This window comes from Scomber japonicus, chromosome 12 (assembly GCF_027409825.1).
Source record: "Scomber japonicus isolate fScoJap1 chromosome 12, fScoJap1.pri, whole genome shotgun sequence".
NCBI classification, from domain to species: domain Eukaryota; kingdom Metazoa; phylum Chordata; class Actinopteri; order Scombriformes; family Scombridae; genus Scomber; species Scomber japonicus.
The window spans coordinates 17132904-17148623 of NC_070589.1; the positions used below are offsets into that span (position 1 = coordinate 17132904).

At 39.5% G+C, this 15720-nt stretch overlaps 1 protein-coding gene across 3 annotated transcripts; it reads right to left on the minus strand.

Annotated features, from left to right (window-relative positions):
• Positions 1-1787: 1787 nt before the first annotated feature.
• Positions 1788-11424, minus strand: LOC128369044 (schwannomin-interacting protein 1-like). 3 transcript variants are annotated; one of them, XM_053329997.1, is made up of 7 exons: positions 11395-11424; positions 9101-9210; positions 3633-3750; positions 2896-3102; positions 2431-2554; positions 2020-2113; positions 1788-1872 (listed from the first exon to the last, which is right to left on the minus strand). In XM_053329997.1, exons 1-7 carry the CDS (start codon positions 11422-11424, stop codon positions 1821-1823), a joined length of 735 nt encoding a protein of 244 aa, XP_053185972.1. In that variant the 3' UTR covers positions 1788-1820. The 3 variants fall into 3 exon arrangements, with proteins under 3 accessions (XP_053185972.1, XP_053185971.1, XP_053185973.1); XM_053329996.1 differs by having other exon boundaries at positions 9086-9210; XM_053329998.1 differs by lacking the exon at positions 2896-3102.
• Positions 11425-15720: the final 4296 nt, after the last annotated feature.

Below are 15720 nucleotides of genomic sequence, written 5' to 3' on the forward strand. Positions count from 1 at the left end.
ATTACTGTAACTCTCTGATGACTGTGCTATTTTTGTCCACCTGAGGTCAGTTGTTCCCCTTATGATTGCGGTAATGAAAAATTCACACATGTGTAAATAACGAGAAACCTAACTGTGACCTTTTCTGCACCACTGAGATTGAACTTGTGAATGAGATTCAACTTACTATGTGTTGGTTTTTTAATAACTCTTTGGTTATGACGTCAATATCACCAATGCTGCCAAATGCAAAATAAATATATCATAAAAACCAGCCAAATAAAGACATAGATCACACACTTGAAACATTTATTATTTCTTTTTTCAATCAATATACAGTACATTTATTTACGAAGCAAACAGTAAAAAGAGAAAGTAAACTTTATGTTAAATGACATTCTTAAAGAGCTGAGGGTGAAAACACTGTTAAAGACAGCCAGACAACAAGGCATGGTCTTCATTCTTTTAATAAAATCTCTTTTAAAGGACTAGTATGTAGGATTTAGTGGCATGTAGTGGTGAGGCACATTGCAACCAACTGAATACCCCCCATTCAAAACATATAGGAGAACCTATAGTGGCTGCAAATCTCACGGAAACAGTGGAAGGCCCTCTCTGGAGCCAGCGTTTGATTTGTCCATTTTGTGCTACTGTAGAAACACAGCGATGCAGCATGGTGGGCTCCATGGAAGAGGACCCACTCCTGCTCATTCTAAGGTAACAACAACACATCAATTCTTATTTTCAAATGATTATGAATATTATATTCCATTTCTGCCAAGTACGTTACATTACATGCCACTAAATTCTACATACTGGACCTTTAAAATACAATATGCCCATAAATCTTTTTAACAGATAAAATATATATATGTATAGGTTGTGATTTGTAATATTTTTATTTTACATTTTAAGAGTTAGTAAACTGAGCATAACAAAAATCATTATTATTTAGAGGCAGCTCAATATGCCTCTACTTTTGCTTTTTCCCTGTGTACCAACTTAAAATAATTTTATAACCTATATCTTTTCATTTTAACTATTGTACAAACGCATTTGACAAATACACATTTGTCTTCATAAAGTTAAAAATGATGTTCATTATAGCTCTGAATGCATCTTTAAATAGCAGCGACAGAGTTACATCCAAATTTGTGTCTAAGTGATCCTGACTTCAGAGAAGCTGCTGCAGCATTTAAACACCATTGTGAAGCTAAGATGTAAAACTGCACGGATACAGGTAGTGTTTATCATTTTCTACTGCAACAGCTTATAGTTTGAGAATAAATTCCATTGGTTAAAGCAACGACACAGTGCCCTTAGTGATAGAGTGAATAAAGACATGACTGGACAGGAGAGTCTGATCACTCACCCACACAGATGTGGCCCATTGGCAGAAGTCATCATCCTTTTTGAAACAAGTGAGAAATTAGGTTTGTAGGCGCTCCCTCCAGTCCAGCATGAACATACATAAGTGTTCCGTGCAAAATCATGAGCAGGTAAATCAGAGTTAGGGATGAAATTAAGTCAAGAGGATTCCTCTAATTCTATAAAATATGGCATTATTAATCACACTGAGTGGAAATGAAAAGCCTGCATGAACTCTACTGTGTCCATATTGAAAAAATGTGATCACTCAGCCTCTTTTAGATGTTCTCTTTACAGGTTCTCAGACAACATCCAGCAGTGCTATACATTACGAGTGCCTGTGTTAATACTATATGGCATATTCAGCTCTCCAGAGACAGTGAGTACAGATGGAGTTTCATTAGTAACCTTAGTGACAATCCATGAAGTGGTGTGTTGGATGGCGTGCAGATGGGTGTGTGAAGACAGGGAGTTTATTTTGACATGGGTTTTTCTGCCTGGTGCCGCTGATGGCTGTGGGCATGCCTGTTGCAACAAAAAGAAAAGAGGTGCATTAGTCTGAGCACAGAACATATCCAAATATATGAAAATGCTATGCTATGTATGCTATATATACGTGTGTGTGTGTGTGTGTGTGTGTGTATGCGTGTGTGATGTAATCAGGCCATTCACCTGGTGAGGTCCTCTATGTCCACCAGCATGGCATCTTGCTCCACATGTAGTTCATCCCTCATCAGAAGCAACTGCACCAGCTCCTCATTAAGACCTGTATGAGATTAGATGTACAATGCATTGCTGAGCGTGTCACTATGGGGTAAAGAAAGGGATTTTAAGAGCATGATTTGTAAAAATTGTTTAAAATGCTCATAATGTGAACTTTGTGTTGCCATTTATATTTCTTTGTCAGTACTGATTCTCAGTGATTACTAGAATAAAGTCTTGTTGATGTCTTGAAAACAAACCTGTCACTGAAAACTTAATTTCCCATGTTGGGAGCTTGTTTTTGTATCTCAGTCTGGACACTGATGAAGCAAGTATGTGCAAAGTTGTTTGTTAGTGCTTGTGCATGCCTCTTCTACTCACTCTGAATCTGTGAGTGTAAGTCATTTGTGATGACCTGCAGCTGGCCAAGACTCATGTCCCTCATGTCGCCTCGCCTCAGATTCCTCTTCATCAAGCCCTCGCTGATGTGGGGCAGATGAGGAAGCTGCATACGTGCATACGTGCATACGTGCATACGTGCATACGTGCATACGTGCACATGTACACACATACACACACACACACACACACACACACACACAAACACAGATACAGTCAGTTATTGCATGTCAAACTGTCATATCAAAAAGGCTCAGATTTATTTAATTTTCTGCTCTTTTGCAGACTAGTATTAGGGGATTATACAGTAACAGCAATTTACAGTCAGTAATTCTATTTTCTTTGTATTTCTCTGTGTTGTATGGATATTTCATTGTCCTGGATCATTTCCTAAAATGCCTTTTTAGTGAAAGAAGGTCTTTAGAGATATCACTTTCTCTGACTAACCAAGTATGCAACAGGTGAACGTCTGTGCAGTTGGATTTGCCTCTCCACCTCCACCTGCATGCGGGCCATGGGTCTTGCCAGAGCCAGCGCCACCCGGGCCTCCTCCTGGAGTCTCCGTTGTACCCGCCAGAACCCACCGCAGTCATCTAACGCATCTGAGTCCTCCTCTGCTGTGTCTCGATCTGATAACGATGAGCTCTGCTTGCTCTGAAGAGGAAGTGGTACAATAGTTATTTCATGATGTAACAGCTAATGTGGTTCTCACATCTGGTCATTACAAAGTGTGATGATTCCACCCCCATGAATAACCTACAGGTTTATGATATGGGTGTATCTGACCACAAGGTGCTCTCAATGAATTTGACATTCACAAAAAATAAACCCATATAACCCATAAACCCAAACTTGAAATGCTTTTTTGGATCTGGGAAAGCACCCAGCCATCATAACTATGGACTTTCAGCACATCACCTGGCCAGCTTCTGCATCAGTGGATGAACTAGTGGCACTCTAAAACCTTTTCTTTATTTCTATTCATGTAATCTAAGCTCTTATTACTATTTACTTTATGTTGTGTGGTCTATGTAATTAATACTGTACCACTTTGAGTTTCACTGTCAATTGAAAGTGCAATACAAATTAAATGTATTATTATTGTTATCATTGGTGGGACCACACAGATACACATGTTAAACACATACATAACAATGCATAGTAACTTTTTAAGCCATACATACCACTGGTGACAGCGGTGTGTCCAGACTGGTCTCTGTCCTACTGTCCTCAGCATCGCTGTCTTTGTCACTGCTGCTGTCATTAACAAAACACACCTGCAGGTTCACTCCACTTTGCAGCCTGAGAGGAAAAACATAAAGAGTGAACCTAAGAGAGGAAATTTCAATCTTCAGTTACAGACACTTAATCAGTCATGAAGTCAAAATGAACCTAATGGGTGAAAATGGAACATACTGATTGTTGTTTCAGTTTGTTTACACACACACACACACACTCACACACAAACTCACACACACACACAAATAAATCACAGCATGTAGGATGTTGAAACTTGATAAGGATTTAGGATTATTGACAACAAGGAGATCCTAAAATAAATTTTAAACAATCACTAATATGACTAATTTACAATTACGAAGCCTCAAATAGAAACAAAAAGTAAATCCTTAAAGCTACAGTTTGTTTGTGACGTTGATGTAATTTCCACTAAAAAATACGTTTTGTGGTCATGTGGTACATTGTGTGTTAGATTCCATGGGGAATTAGCTGGATAGTTTTATATGACTCCAATTTTGAATTGATTGAATTGAGTGCTTGTTTTTGTATTTATAATTTTAAAATAAGTAAATAATAATAATAATAATAATAATAGGTGAGATTTATATAGCGCCTTTCACAAACCCAAGGACGCTTTACAAAAGATAAAACAAACAAAACAAAAGCGAAAAAAAAAGTCAAGACTGAGCAGAAGAAGAGGAAGAGAAGTGTTCATTGAAGAGAAAGGTTTTTAACTGGGACTTGAAAATGGAGACGGAGGGGCAAACACAGAGGGATTGTGGGAGAGAGTTCCAGAGCTTGGGGGCCGTGGCGCTGAAGGACCGGCCTCCCAAGGTGGATAGTTTGGTGCGTGGGACTGTGAGGAGGTTGGAGGTGGAGGATCTGAGGGACCGAGGGGGAGAGTAGGGTGACAGGAGTTCGCAGAGATATGTTGGAGCCAGGTTATGGAGGGCTTTGAAGGTGAGAAGTAGGATTTTGTATTTTATATATGACGGTACCGGTAGCCAGTGCAGTTGGGAGAGGATGGGGGTGATATGGGCCGTGCGTGAGGTATGAGTGAGGATTCTGGCTGCTGAGTTCTGAATGTATTGTAGTTTTTGGGTCGATTTTGCCAGGAGTCCAGTAAAAAGGGAGTTGCAGTAATCAATGTGTGACATGATGAATGAATGAACCAGGGTCTGAGCATCTGAGTTTGAGATGAATGGGCGGAGGCGTGCAATGTTGAGGAGGTGGAAGAAGGATGTCTTTGTGATGGATTTAATATGATGATCAAAGGACAGAGTGGAGTCAAACAGGATGCCAAGATTTCTGACTGCTGATGCGGGGGTGAGGGATTGGTTGCTGATGTGCAGAGTGGATGTTTTAGGAAGGGAGGATTTGGAACCAATGACCAGTACTTCAGTTTTGGAGGAGTTAAGTTTGAGAAAGTTATTGTGCATCCAAGTTTGTAGATCTGACAGACAGTTAGCTAAGCTTTTAGAGGGGGAATCTATGGGTTAGCTAAGCTTTTAGAGGGGGAATCTATGGGGGAATAGGAGTGTACATAGAGCTGTATGTCATCTGCATAACAATGGAAACTGAGATGCAAAACTCAATGAAGACATTGAGTTTTGCATCTGGAGCAGGTAGATGAGAGACTGAGAAGTAGAAGAGAACGAGTGGTAGATTTGGTTGATTTTAGAGTCAAAATAGAGCAGGAAAGCCTGGAACTGCTCAGCTGTAGAGGGGTGGGCTTGCACAGGAGGTTTGATAAGGTGGTTGACAGTCCTGAACCGTGATTTTGGCCTAGATTTGGAGTTATTTATTATGGATGAGTAATAGCTGGAGCAGGCAGTGTTTAGATCAACCCTGTATTTTTGGACATGCTCAGTGTAAGAAGTGAGTGGACATTAAGGCTGGTTTTTCTTATATAGGCGCTCAAGACGCCTGAGCTCAGGGGTGTACCAGGGACAGGAGCAAGAGGCTGGGACAGTCCTACGCTTTAGAGGAGCAACATCATTGAATAGACCAGAGATGGTGTCATTGTAAAGGGAAATCATACTGTCTGGGGAGGAGAGATTATGGAGCTCAGACAGGGATGAGGACTGGAGAGAAGCAGCAAAAAGGTTGTGATCAATGGACCTGACATCACAATAGGTGACAGGGATTTTCTCAGAGGGAGGAGGAGGAGTTAAATGAAAACTACATTCAATGAGCTTATGAACAGAGATACCAGACACTGAACCAGAAACTATGTCATTCAAACCAGTAGAGCAGATCAAATCCAGAGTATGACCATGAGTGTGAGTAGAAAAATGAACATGTTGAATCAAGTTAAAACAGTCAAGTACTGAGATGAATTCAGATGTTAGAGAGCATTTCTTGTAAACATGTATGTTAAAATCACCAGGTACAATGACATTAGTACACAGGGATGAGATGATTGTGAGAAGTTCGTTAAGTTCAGACAAAAAAGTAGGAGCAGCTCTGGGAGGGCGGTAGACTAGTAACAACAGCAGAGGAGAGGAACAACAGAGGAGACTAGAGGAGACTAGCTCAAAACCCAGTTTTTGGCTAGACTGTATATGAAATGTCTGAAGATATCTGCTAAGATTTGTTTGTTTAAAGGTAATATAAGATGTTAACTGCTTCGGTAATAGAATTATATGAATGCATTGTTCATTACTGGAGAAATTATGATTGCTGAATATTAATAACAAGTCATGCTCTTTTAGTAAAATGTCCTAACAAAAATATATTTTTAGATCCAACTGAAAATCAGCCCAAGACATTGTCACATGTATACACTGAATAAACATGTTTTAGGATTTCCACCATATAATTACAAAAAGATTGTATTTTATTGGCATAAAATGACTGCTTTTAAGTGATATTGTGCACTATAAAAGCTTGTGGACACCCTTGTTCACCTTTTACTTTTGTGTTGTTTTGGTTTGGGGCCTCCTTTCATGGTTTGGGCTATAGGCTCCTTTGGGGGAAACCCTTTCCTGTTGTAGCATAAATGAGGTCCATAAAGAAACTGTGTTCCGAGTTTGGTATGGAGGAATTTGAATGGCCCACACAGAGCAAAAACCTCAACCCATCCAAAACCTTAAGAATGAATTGAAATATCCACAGCAATCTGGAGCCTTAACACCATACAATAGTGCACAACCCCAGTTTACTAATGGTCTTGTGAAGAGGCACAATGATTAATTGGCCGATTGATTACTTGATTAGCAGAAAACTAATTAGCAACTATTTAAGTAATTTTTTTTGTATTTTTTTAGGCAAACAAGACAAAATCTTATTGTTCTAACTTCTAAAATGTGATTTGATGCTTTTCTTTGTCCTACATGTTAGTAAACTAAGTATCTTTGGGTTTCAGATGTCACCTTGAGCTGTATTTAAACAAAACAGGATTGTCACTATTCATTGCCCTTTTTAAAGTCAAATAAGTCATCAAAAACGATACAATATCTTGTGGACAGCCCCCCTAGCAGAGTGGAGGCTGTCATATCAACACGTTACGAGACATGGTTTTAGAATGAAATGTTAAACAAATATATGTGGGTGTAATATCCAGGTGTCCATATGCTTTTGGCCACACTGTTTCTCAACTTCAGTAACGTCACAAGCTGTGACCTATCAAGTGGTGTATGAACAATCGAAATAGAAATCTTCAATGAAACAACTAATACCACAAACATGCATATGGCTCTCTACAGTAGTTACACAGAAGCCATTGAAAACTCAACCTCAGCATTTACAAGTGCTCGAAACACCATTCACTCAATTCCAGATCATGACACACTCACTTAAAAGAACCTAACAACCCAAAGTTACCTAGAGAACAATCACGTATCCATAATCTCACAAACTGGACAAGGTGGTGGTGGAATTTCCACCCCAAAACTAATCCCCAATTCCCACCTTTGCCTCCAGGTCACATGACTCTAAATTCCTCCAGTCACTGCTGCAGACTTATATTGCGTATCACTTCTTCTTTCAACTGCACTTCCTCAAATTGTAAGCAAGAAGCATTGTTTGACGCCCACTGCAGTTCCCAAGCTCTTATGAGCAGAGTTTTAGGTGTTGTGGCTTTGGCTTAACCATATTGTCTGATGTAATGCAAGTTTTTTTTCTCACTGTGTGTGTGTATGTGTGTGTGTGTGTGTGTGTGTGTGTGTGTGTGTGTGTGTGTGTGTGTGTGTGTGTGTGTGTGTGTGTGTGTGTGTGTGTGTGTGTGTTTTAGATTCTGTCTTTATTAGGTTATTGTATCATTTTTGGATTGAAGATTTAAGATACAAACTGTTATTATAAAACATTTTATTTATTAAACTTCTTTTGCATTCATCTTTTGTATAGGTTTATGGAAATAGTGCAGTAAAAATATAAGACTAATGCACACAACTTTTAACATTTAATAAAAGTAATACAAATATTCAGAGATATGAAATAATCTATTAGTAGTAGTAGTTACTTTTTTTTCAATGCTTGAGTAGCAGATGGTGATATTTAATTGTGAAGTTAAACCCTTAAAATATTAATAATAACCCAGCGTGAGAATTTTTTTTCAAACTCAACTAACACACCAAGCGGTGGCATCTCTAAGTTTCTATAAAAGCAACTTGTCATGCAACAGAGGTTAACCACTGTGACACATAGTGTCTGTGTAGACTCTTTCCATATTCATACTTCTTTTTTCTGCTTCTGGTTGTATGTTACGTATTGTTTAGATTGACTGTAAACACAACTGTGACTTATTGGGAAAGCGTTCACTTTCCTTTTGCCAGTCTGTTGGTTTAGTGACTCACTCACTCTCTTCCTCAGTATGTTATCTAACAAACACATGATATTGTGACTTATTAATCCGGCCCTTTTGTTGCACTATGTTGCACTTTCAAATATGTGACTTAATAGACTTCCAGAAAGTACCCACTGTCATTTACTGTCAATCGTGCTTGATGCCCACAAGTCAACAAGCCAAGCTAATCAGTTCTATCTTTCTGGTTTGTGGTCGTGATTGTACAATTAGTTCATGAAGTGAGCTGCTGAATAGCTCCCTCTCCTGGCTATAACATAATAAACTACTAGTCCTTCTAATAATGACTTGCATTTGCCATGTAGAACTCAAGCTATTAAATACATGTATTGATAAGTGTGTTAGACTGTTCAATATGGTCAGCAATATTAGAGGGAACTTTCTTTGCAGTTATACCTACAATGATGTTTTTCTGTCAATCAGTGTTAATGTTATCTAGGGCGTATCTCACTGTTACCCAACCATCTATCTAAAAATAACATCTGAAAAAAAAGGATCTAAAGCTGTCAGCTGTCAGGAGCTAAAATATAAAAATATTGCATGCATTCTTCAAAGGATGGCATTGATCAAAACCTAACACATCCATACACACACTCGATTGAAACCCACCGGGAGGCTGGACCGTTCTTGCTGCAGCTGGTGTAGATGACTGGCTCGTCGTCATAGAAACTGCCAAGGGCAAGTTTCTGCCTGATGGACTCTCTCTCATTCCTCTGGGCCTGCCAGAAACCAAGAAAAATGCATGAATATAAAGAAAAATGATAAAAGTGCTGCTGCTATATAGTGCCACCTTTGCTTGATTGACCAAGTGGGTCATGGTTGCAGGAGGAAATATTAAGTGGGTAGATTGCTGTTTAAATTGAAGCTATATATAGTCGTATGGTACCAAAATGAGAAATCCTTTCCTGGTTAAAAAAAAGAGAATGAAAGGAGGAGGGCCAATATGGATTATGTAGGTATAAGTAGATGAATAAGAATGAAGCATGTAATCCAATTTCCTGCTATTCATCCATTAGGATAAGCTAGTTGGGGGTTCACAGATGACACTATATCATTTGAACTTAACTTCAATGTCAGAGCTAATTATTAATAAAAATCACCATGCTCTTCATCTTGACCAAAAGTTTCAATAACAGGAACAGGCATCACAGGTTCTGTAATTCTCCCAATCTGTCTACAAATAATCAGTTACCCCAAAAACATCATTTTTCAATAATCAATTTAAAATGATTCAATGGTTAAAATAGAATATCTACCCACTATTACAAGGGTATAACAATAAATGAAAAAGCTCATCTGGCAGATTAAGTTACTCCAAAGTAGATTGACATAGGTCAGGTGAAGCAATATATGGGTCAGGTGAACTCAGAGTTTCTATAGTGGGCATTAATTCAGCCTGGTGGTGGACTGGTTGGCCTGTCAAGGATGTACATTGCCTTTTACCCGGTGTATCCTTGGATAGACAATCTCCTATAGGAAAAGGCTGGCAAAGGAAATTAATTGGCAAATGATCTAACACTTTATGTCCTCAACATTGCCCTGTTAGCACCCTATTTCAACAAATACAGCACAGTTTTTACTCTGGTCCCACATATAATCGTATTGTTGTGTAATATATATTAATTATTGTTTTAATGCACTGAGGTATTTTTGCTAACAGGACTTTAAATGCTGTAACTCAACAATAACAGTCTTTGCTTACTTGTCCACTAACAGTCCATCATCAAGCCAGCAGCTAATATCTAAAATGGTTAAAATGCAATGTCATTCTGCTCTGGTGTTTGACAACTTCCTTCCTTCCTCTCCTGGCTTACTTCTTTCTTTATTTTATTTTTTTTTACATTTCCTTCTGTTTATTTTTATTAGAGCAAGCATGTTGTTTCACTTACTTAAATTACTGATTCAAATGTGTCCTATTTCCTTCTTCTCCTCCACATTTACTTAATTTTACCTCCTTTACTCCTTAACCTAGATTATTTATTATGTTCACTTTATATTAGCTTCTACTCTTTAACTGCCCTCATTAATGCCCTTTGACCTGATGGGTTTAGGTCTCTAGGATTTCTATATCAATGCAGAGAACTTCTGAACAAAATGCTTCAGCACAATATGATTCTCTACCCTGGCACCATGGGGAAAGTATTTTCATATAATGGCATTGTGCCCTCATGTCCTAAAGCTGTCTACATACACACTCTCCACTCACGAACAACCATTGAATAACAACTTCAAAATGAATCTCGTTTTTATGTGTCAGCGTTCTCTCTCTAAATACAAATTTAGAACCCACCTGACACACACGCACACACACGCATACACACACACACCCTCTCCTTTTGTGACGCATCATTAGATGAAGCTGTGATGTAAGAGCATAAATCACAGTTCATTTCCTTCACTCTCCCAACCAACACACAGCCTACTGCAAGCTCATCCACTTCAGACAGCTGGATGTACTCATAGCAGACTCTGTACATACACACACACACACACACACACACACACACACACTCACTCACATACAAACTATTTACTCATTTTATAATAAGTATATATTGTAGCAAAAGCATATTGTGGCCTCAACAAATGATAATTACTTCATTTGTATCTATAAGAAACCCAAGATAACACACTCTATTATCATCATCAATTTAGACATGGAATTACTTACTTACTGCTAAATTTTACTACAGATATGTTTAAAGACAGAGATAAACAGGTGAAGACCATATATGAACACACCCACAACCCCCTACAATCACATATCCACTCGTCCAGTATGGCTGATTCATCCACAGCAACACACCCATGATGGATACCTATCATGTACACCTGAAAATATTCTCCGACATGCTACACCTCACAATTACACATACAACACATACAAACACGGATCCACACACCTGGTAAACGCGTTTTTCCTGATGCACCATCCTTCAGCGCATCGTACTGAACAGCCGCCCTGCCCTTCTCTACACTGCAGTGAAGCTAGACCCAGGAGACCCTTTCATATACTGCAGCTCCGTGCAGGAGAGTGAGGGTGGGAGGGATGGAGGGAGGGAAGAGAGAGCAGTGAGGGGAGGGAGGGAGAAAGGCAACAGAGAGAGGAGGGGGAATGTAGGAGCAGGAGAGATAAGAGTGGGAAGAGACGGAAGTGGAGGAGGAGGAGAGAGAAACACAGGAGGGAGGGGAGGGACAGATATAGTGTGGAGCAGAGCTGCTCAGAGCTGCCACTGCTCTCCAGATCTGTTATCTTTTCTTCCTCAAACGCTTTCTCTTTCCTGGCTTGTCCCCTACATCTTTCTTTTAATGAAAGGAAAGTAACAAATGGTGACTGCTAGAAAGCTGTGTCCTGATACGAATAGACAGACCATACAGATATACAAGAAATAAGGGCAGATTAATGGCTGCACAGCAAGGGTGAACCACATGGCAGACTAAAAGGCTGAGCTAAACATAGTCTGATAAATAAGACACTGGAAAACAAAACCATTAAGGAGGCTGCAGCTGATCAATAACAGCTCCTCTAATAAATGTCAGCACTTTTGAGTAACACTGACATGGCGTCTGCATCTGCTCATTGGCCCAAAGCGGAGCACAGAATTTTTAATCGCACATTATCTGTTTGTGTTGTCTCCTAGAAGAATCTATCCACTGCTCCACAGATTCAAGTGTGATGAGCCGTTAAGAGAGACAAGAAAGAGCAGGATGCACATGCCAACACGTGCATACAGAAACACAACTACATGTACACACATACCTACTTCCCACAGTGCTGTGTCACATTAACATTTTGAGTCATCTTTCATCCTTCATCAGCATCAGTGGCCAAATATCCACAGCTTCTCTGTCCTCAGGCATTTCCTTTATGAGCAATGTCTCCACCATTTTCATCATATACTGTATGGATATACTGTATAAACCAGATAGATTGGGATTATAAATGCTGTTATTTGAATATTGTTATCAGCTTTTGCCAATTTATTTAATTTTTAATCATGATGTTTGACTGGTTTGTGTTTTTCCTATTTATTTTAAAAAGTCTTTTTTTTTAGAAACCTGGACTTGTACTGAATAATTTTTTTTTTGCTCTTCTCCTAGTTTGTTTTCTTAAGCGATGTAGAAGAATTTGTGAGATCAAATTGACTCAGAAGGAGTTGTTCAGTGCTTGTAATGCTCAGACAGACAGAGAGATAAAGACAATCACTCACAGAAATGCTGGACAGTCCTGTTCGCCCTCCATTATAACAGTCTTCTGTCTGTGGTGCAAAGATGTCCTGGAGCTCCTCAGCCCAACTTCGGCTGTTTACCATTCGCCCCTTTCCACATCTCTGATGCTGTATATCATCACCATTGTCATCATTTCCACAGTGCATCCACCAATGGTCTGCTGTGGCCTCTCTCATGAATACTTCACCTTCCTCTTCCTCATCTATGTGCACATTGTAGTCCTCCTCCATAGACACAAACAGTTTGGAGTGGGTGGAACAAATGTCAGGGTTAGAGGAGGGACTATAGCTGGGAATATGGCTAGAAATGGACAGAAGATAATCAGCAGTAGGACACAGATCTCTGACCAAAATCAACCTCTTGTATGCTGGAAGTATCCGTCTTTTGATTTACATGGACTCTTTATCTTCCCTGTGATCATACAGATAAGATAAATCAGGTCTTAAACATAGAATTCTATCAATATTTTAAACATTTATCCCATATTTTTATTCTGTGATTGTTCAGTCTTATTTTATTCATTTATGCTATATGAACAGAAGTTAAACGAAAAAAAAACATTCTGCCAAACATCAACTGGAAAGATGGCAAAGTATAACATCCTAAATTCTAATCACCTGTTAAATATATAGGTAAAGTCATACTGTACATAGCACCCACCTTCATTGTAGACATGCAACTACTCCTTCAGATACAAAAATGCAGAAGTTGCAATTAAATAGGACATCTCCTTCTCCCATGCTGGATACAATAAGATTATCACAAGAATGGATTTTAGGATTTCTTTCTCTTTAGAATAGTTCTTGGAGCGAAATGCCTGGCAACATCCAAACGGTTGACATACAAGAACAGTAATACATGAAAAGGAGAAAACACAAACGCACATCCCTGCTTTCAGACGGCAGTATTACACGTCTGTCACGTGTGGCTTAGTTTCAGTGATGTGTGTAGATCTGTGTGTTTGTGTGTAACGTCACAGCAATGCCCAGAGGAAAGAGCACCATGTGGAAATATATAGGAACAGACAGAATGGGGTGGGTATGTGCACACCATAAGAGATGTAAGAGGGAAGAGGTTTCATAGAAAATAATTAGAAGTAAAATTAAAGTAAAAGGGAAACACATTTATATACCCCCCCTCACCCAAAAATGGTTTCCCCCCTGTAACATCCCATCTCCAAGCTGTCAGCTAGAACTAGTCTTCCTCTGGCTGGTTCAGCAAGCAGTAAGAACTTAGTCTATTATCCAACCTGGGTCAAGATGAATTCATGTAGAGTAAAATTGAGCACAGGATGAGGCCACAAGCTGAATCAGTCCTGTGTGATACTCCAGATGTTCTGTACTACCTTTCATTAGAGCTTCAAAACATGTACATTTATGATCAGAAGAGCAACTGAAAGCTGGCAGCATTTACTTGGGCATCATGTCAGGACAATTTTCAGGCAACAGCCTGTTTGGCAGGCAGCAAATCATGTTTGAGACCTGTGAGATTATTGCCATTTGTAGCAAAACTTTGTGTCCTAGGCACACTTTGGGTTTAATATTGCCTGGATTATAAATATTTTAACACAGCCATGTCATGAACAGTAGTTTTGTGAAGCTTTTAGTGTACAGTTTGATGTGTCAGTTCTTGGTGAACTCAGTTTCCCCAAGGCAAGCTTGGTCTCCAACTTGCTAGTTAAAAGTTTCCTGCAACTAAAATGTATACTGGACATTAATCACTTTTAAGTGATTCTTAGAGAAAGAAATTAGCCATTTGACCATCAACTTTTGTCATCTGTGATCTCTTAAGGTCTAAGTTGTAAAATGCCTACCATTAAGTGGATCTACATGGGACATAGGCAAATACAGCATTTGCATTAAGAACGAAGCTCAAATGAGACCATGTTCAAATTAAAACCTTTATTGAACACTCAGCTACACCAATCCCTGAAAGGCAAAGACAGTTATAATTGAGCAACTTTAAACTCAAAGAGCCATCAATGCAACACATTTACAAGTGGTCCTTACCATTTGATTCATTTTTTAGGTTGTAGGTTTTACCAGTCAAATTGAGGATAGTCTTCACCTGTTGAGTGCAGAAACCTGGGCAAAGGTTGCCAGTAGTCCATGCCCACATCTGGGTGTGCTTGAGCCTGGAGTCCAGATTTGTAGCCAGTTTCAGGCATGTACTGGCCAGGGATTTTTCTAGCCCTGACTGAAGCGTATGCAGCAAAGGGGAGGTCACTGTAAGGAATATATGAATTCATTGGGCCTGTAAAGCTGCTGCCAGGTTTTGTCGTAGTGGAGCATGCTTTAGTTGTTGACAGGGTAGTAGGAGGAGTGGTTGAGGTTGTAGTAGGAGAAGTGGTTGAGGTTGTAGGCACAGTTGTTGGTTTTGTTGTAGGACTTGTGGTTGGTTCTGGAATCTGAGTACTTTGCACTACTTTTTGTGGCTCTTGGGGTTGTGAGGGCTTTCCATATAAATCCTGGATAACTTGGTTGTATGGGTATCCTGGAAATGGTTGTCCTACATTGAAGGGATAATACAATGTGTAATGGGGCTTTTGTGGTTCTTGAGGAATCTTTGCGCCAGTAGTGGGTTTGGGTGTTGTAGTGGGTTTGGGTGTTGTAGTGGGTTTGGGTGTTGTAGTGGTCATTACTGGGAGATTTAGAAGAGGGTAGTACAAGTTTTGTGGGTAATGGTGATGATAAGGATAGTGATAAGGATAGTGATAATGTGCAGGCAGCTTCATTGGAGGGAGTTTCTCTGCATTTTTGGTAGTTGTGGTTACATCAGGCTTGGCAGTAGTAGTTGTTGGTGAAGCAGTGTCTGTGGTTGGTGCCGGTGTCATCACATACATGTTATAGAGGTAATGCCAAGGAGGAGGGTACAGACTGCTAGGATCATAGATGTAAGAAGGCTGCTTAGCAGTGTTAGCAGTAGTTGTAGGCATAGTCGTAGTTGTAGTAGATGTAGTTGTAGTAGGTGTTTCAGGAGTTGGTGACATGGGGCAGGTA

Coding starts and splice junctions, on each gene's coding strand:
- LOC128369044 (XM_053329996.1), bottom strand. CDS start 11,424: ATGGTGCATCAGGAAAAACGCGTTTACCAG. Junction 3,103..3,632: donor ACACACCGCTGTCACCAGTG/GTATGTATGGCT, acceptor CTTCCTCTTCAG/AGCAAGCAGAGCTCATCGTT. Junction 1,873..2,019: donor GACATAGAGGACCTCACCAG/GTGAATGGCCTG, acceptor TTGTTGCAACAG/GCATGCCCACAGCCATCAGC.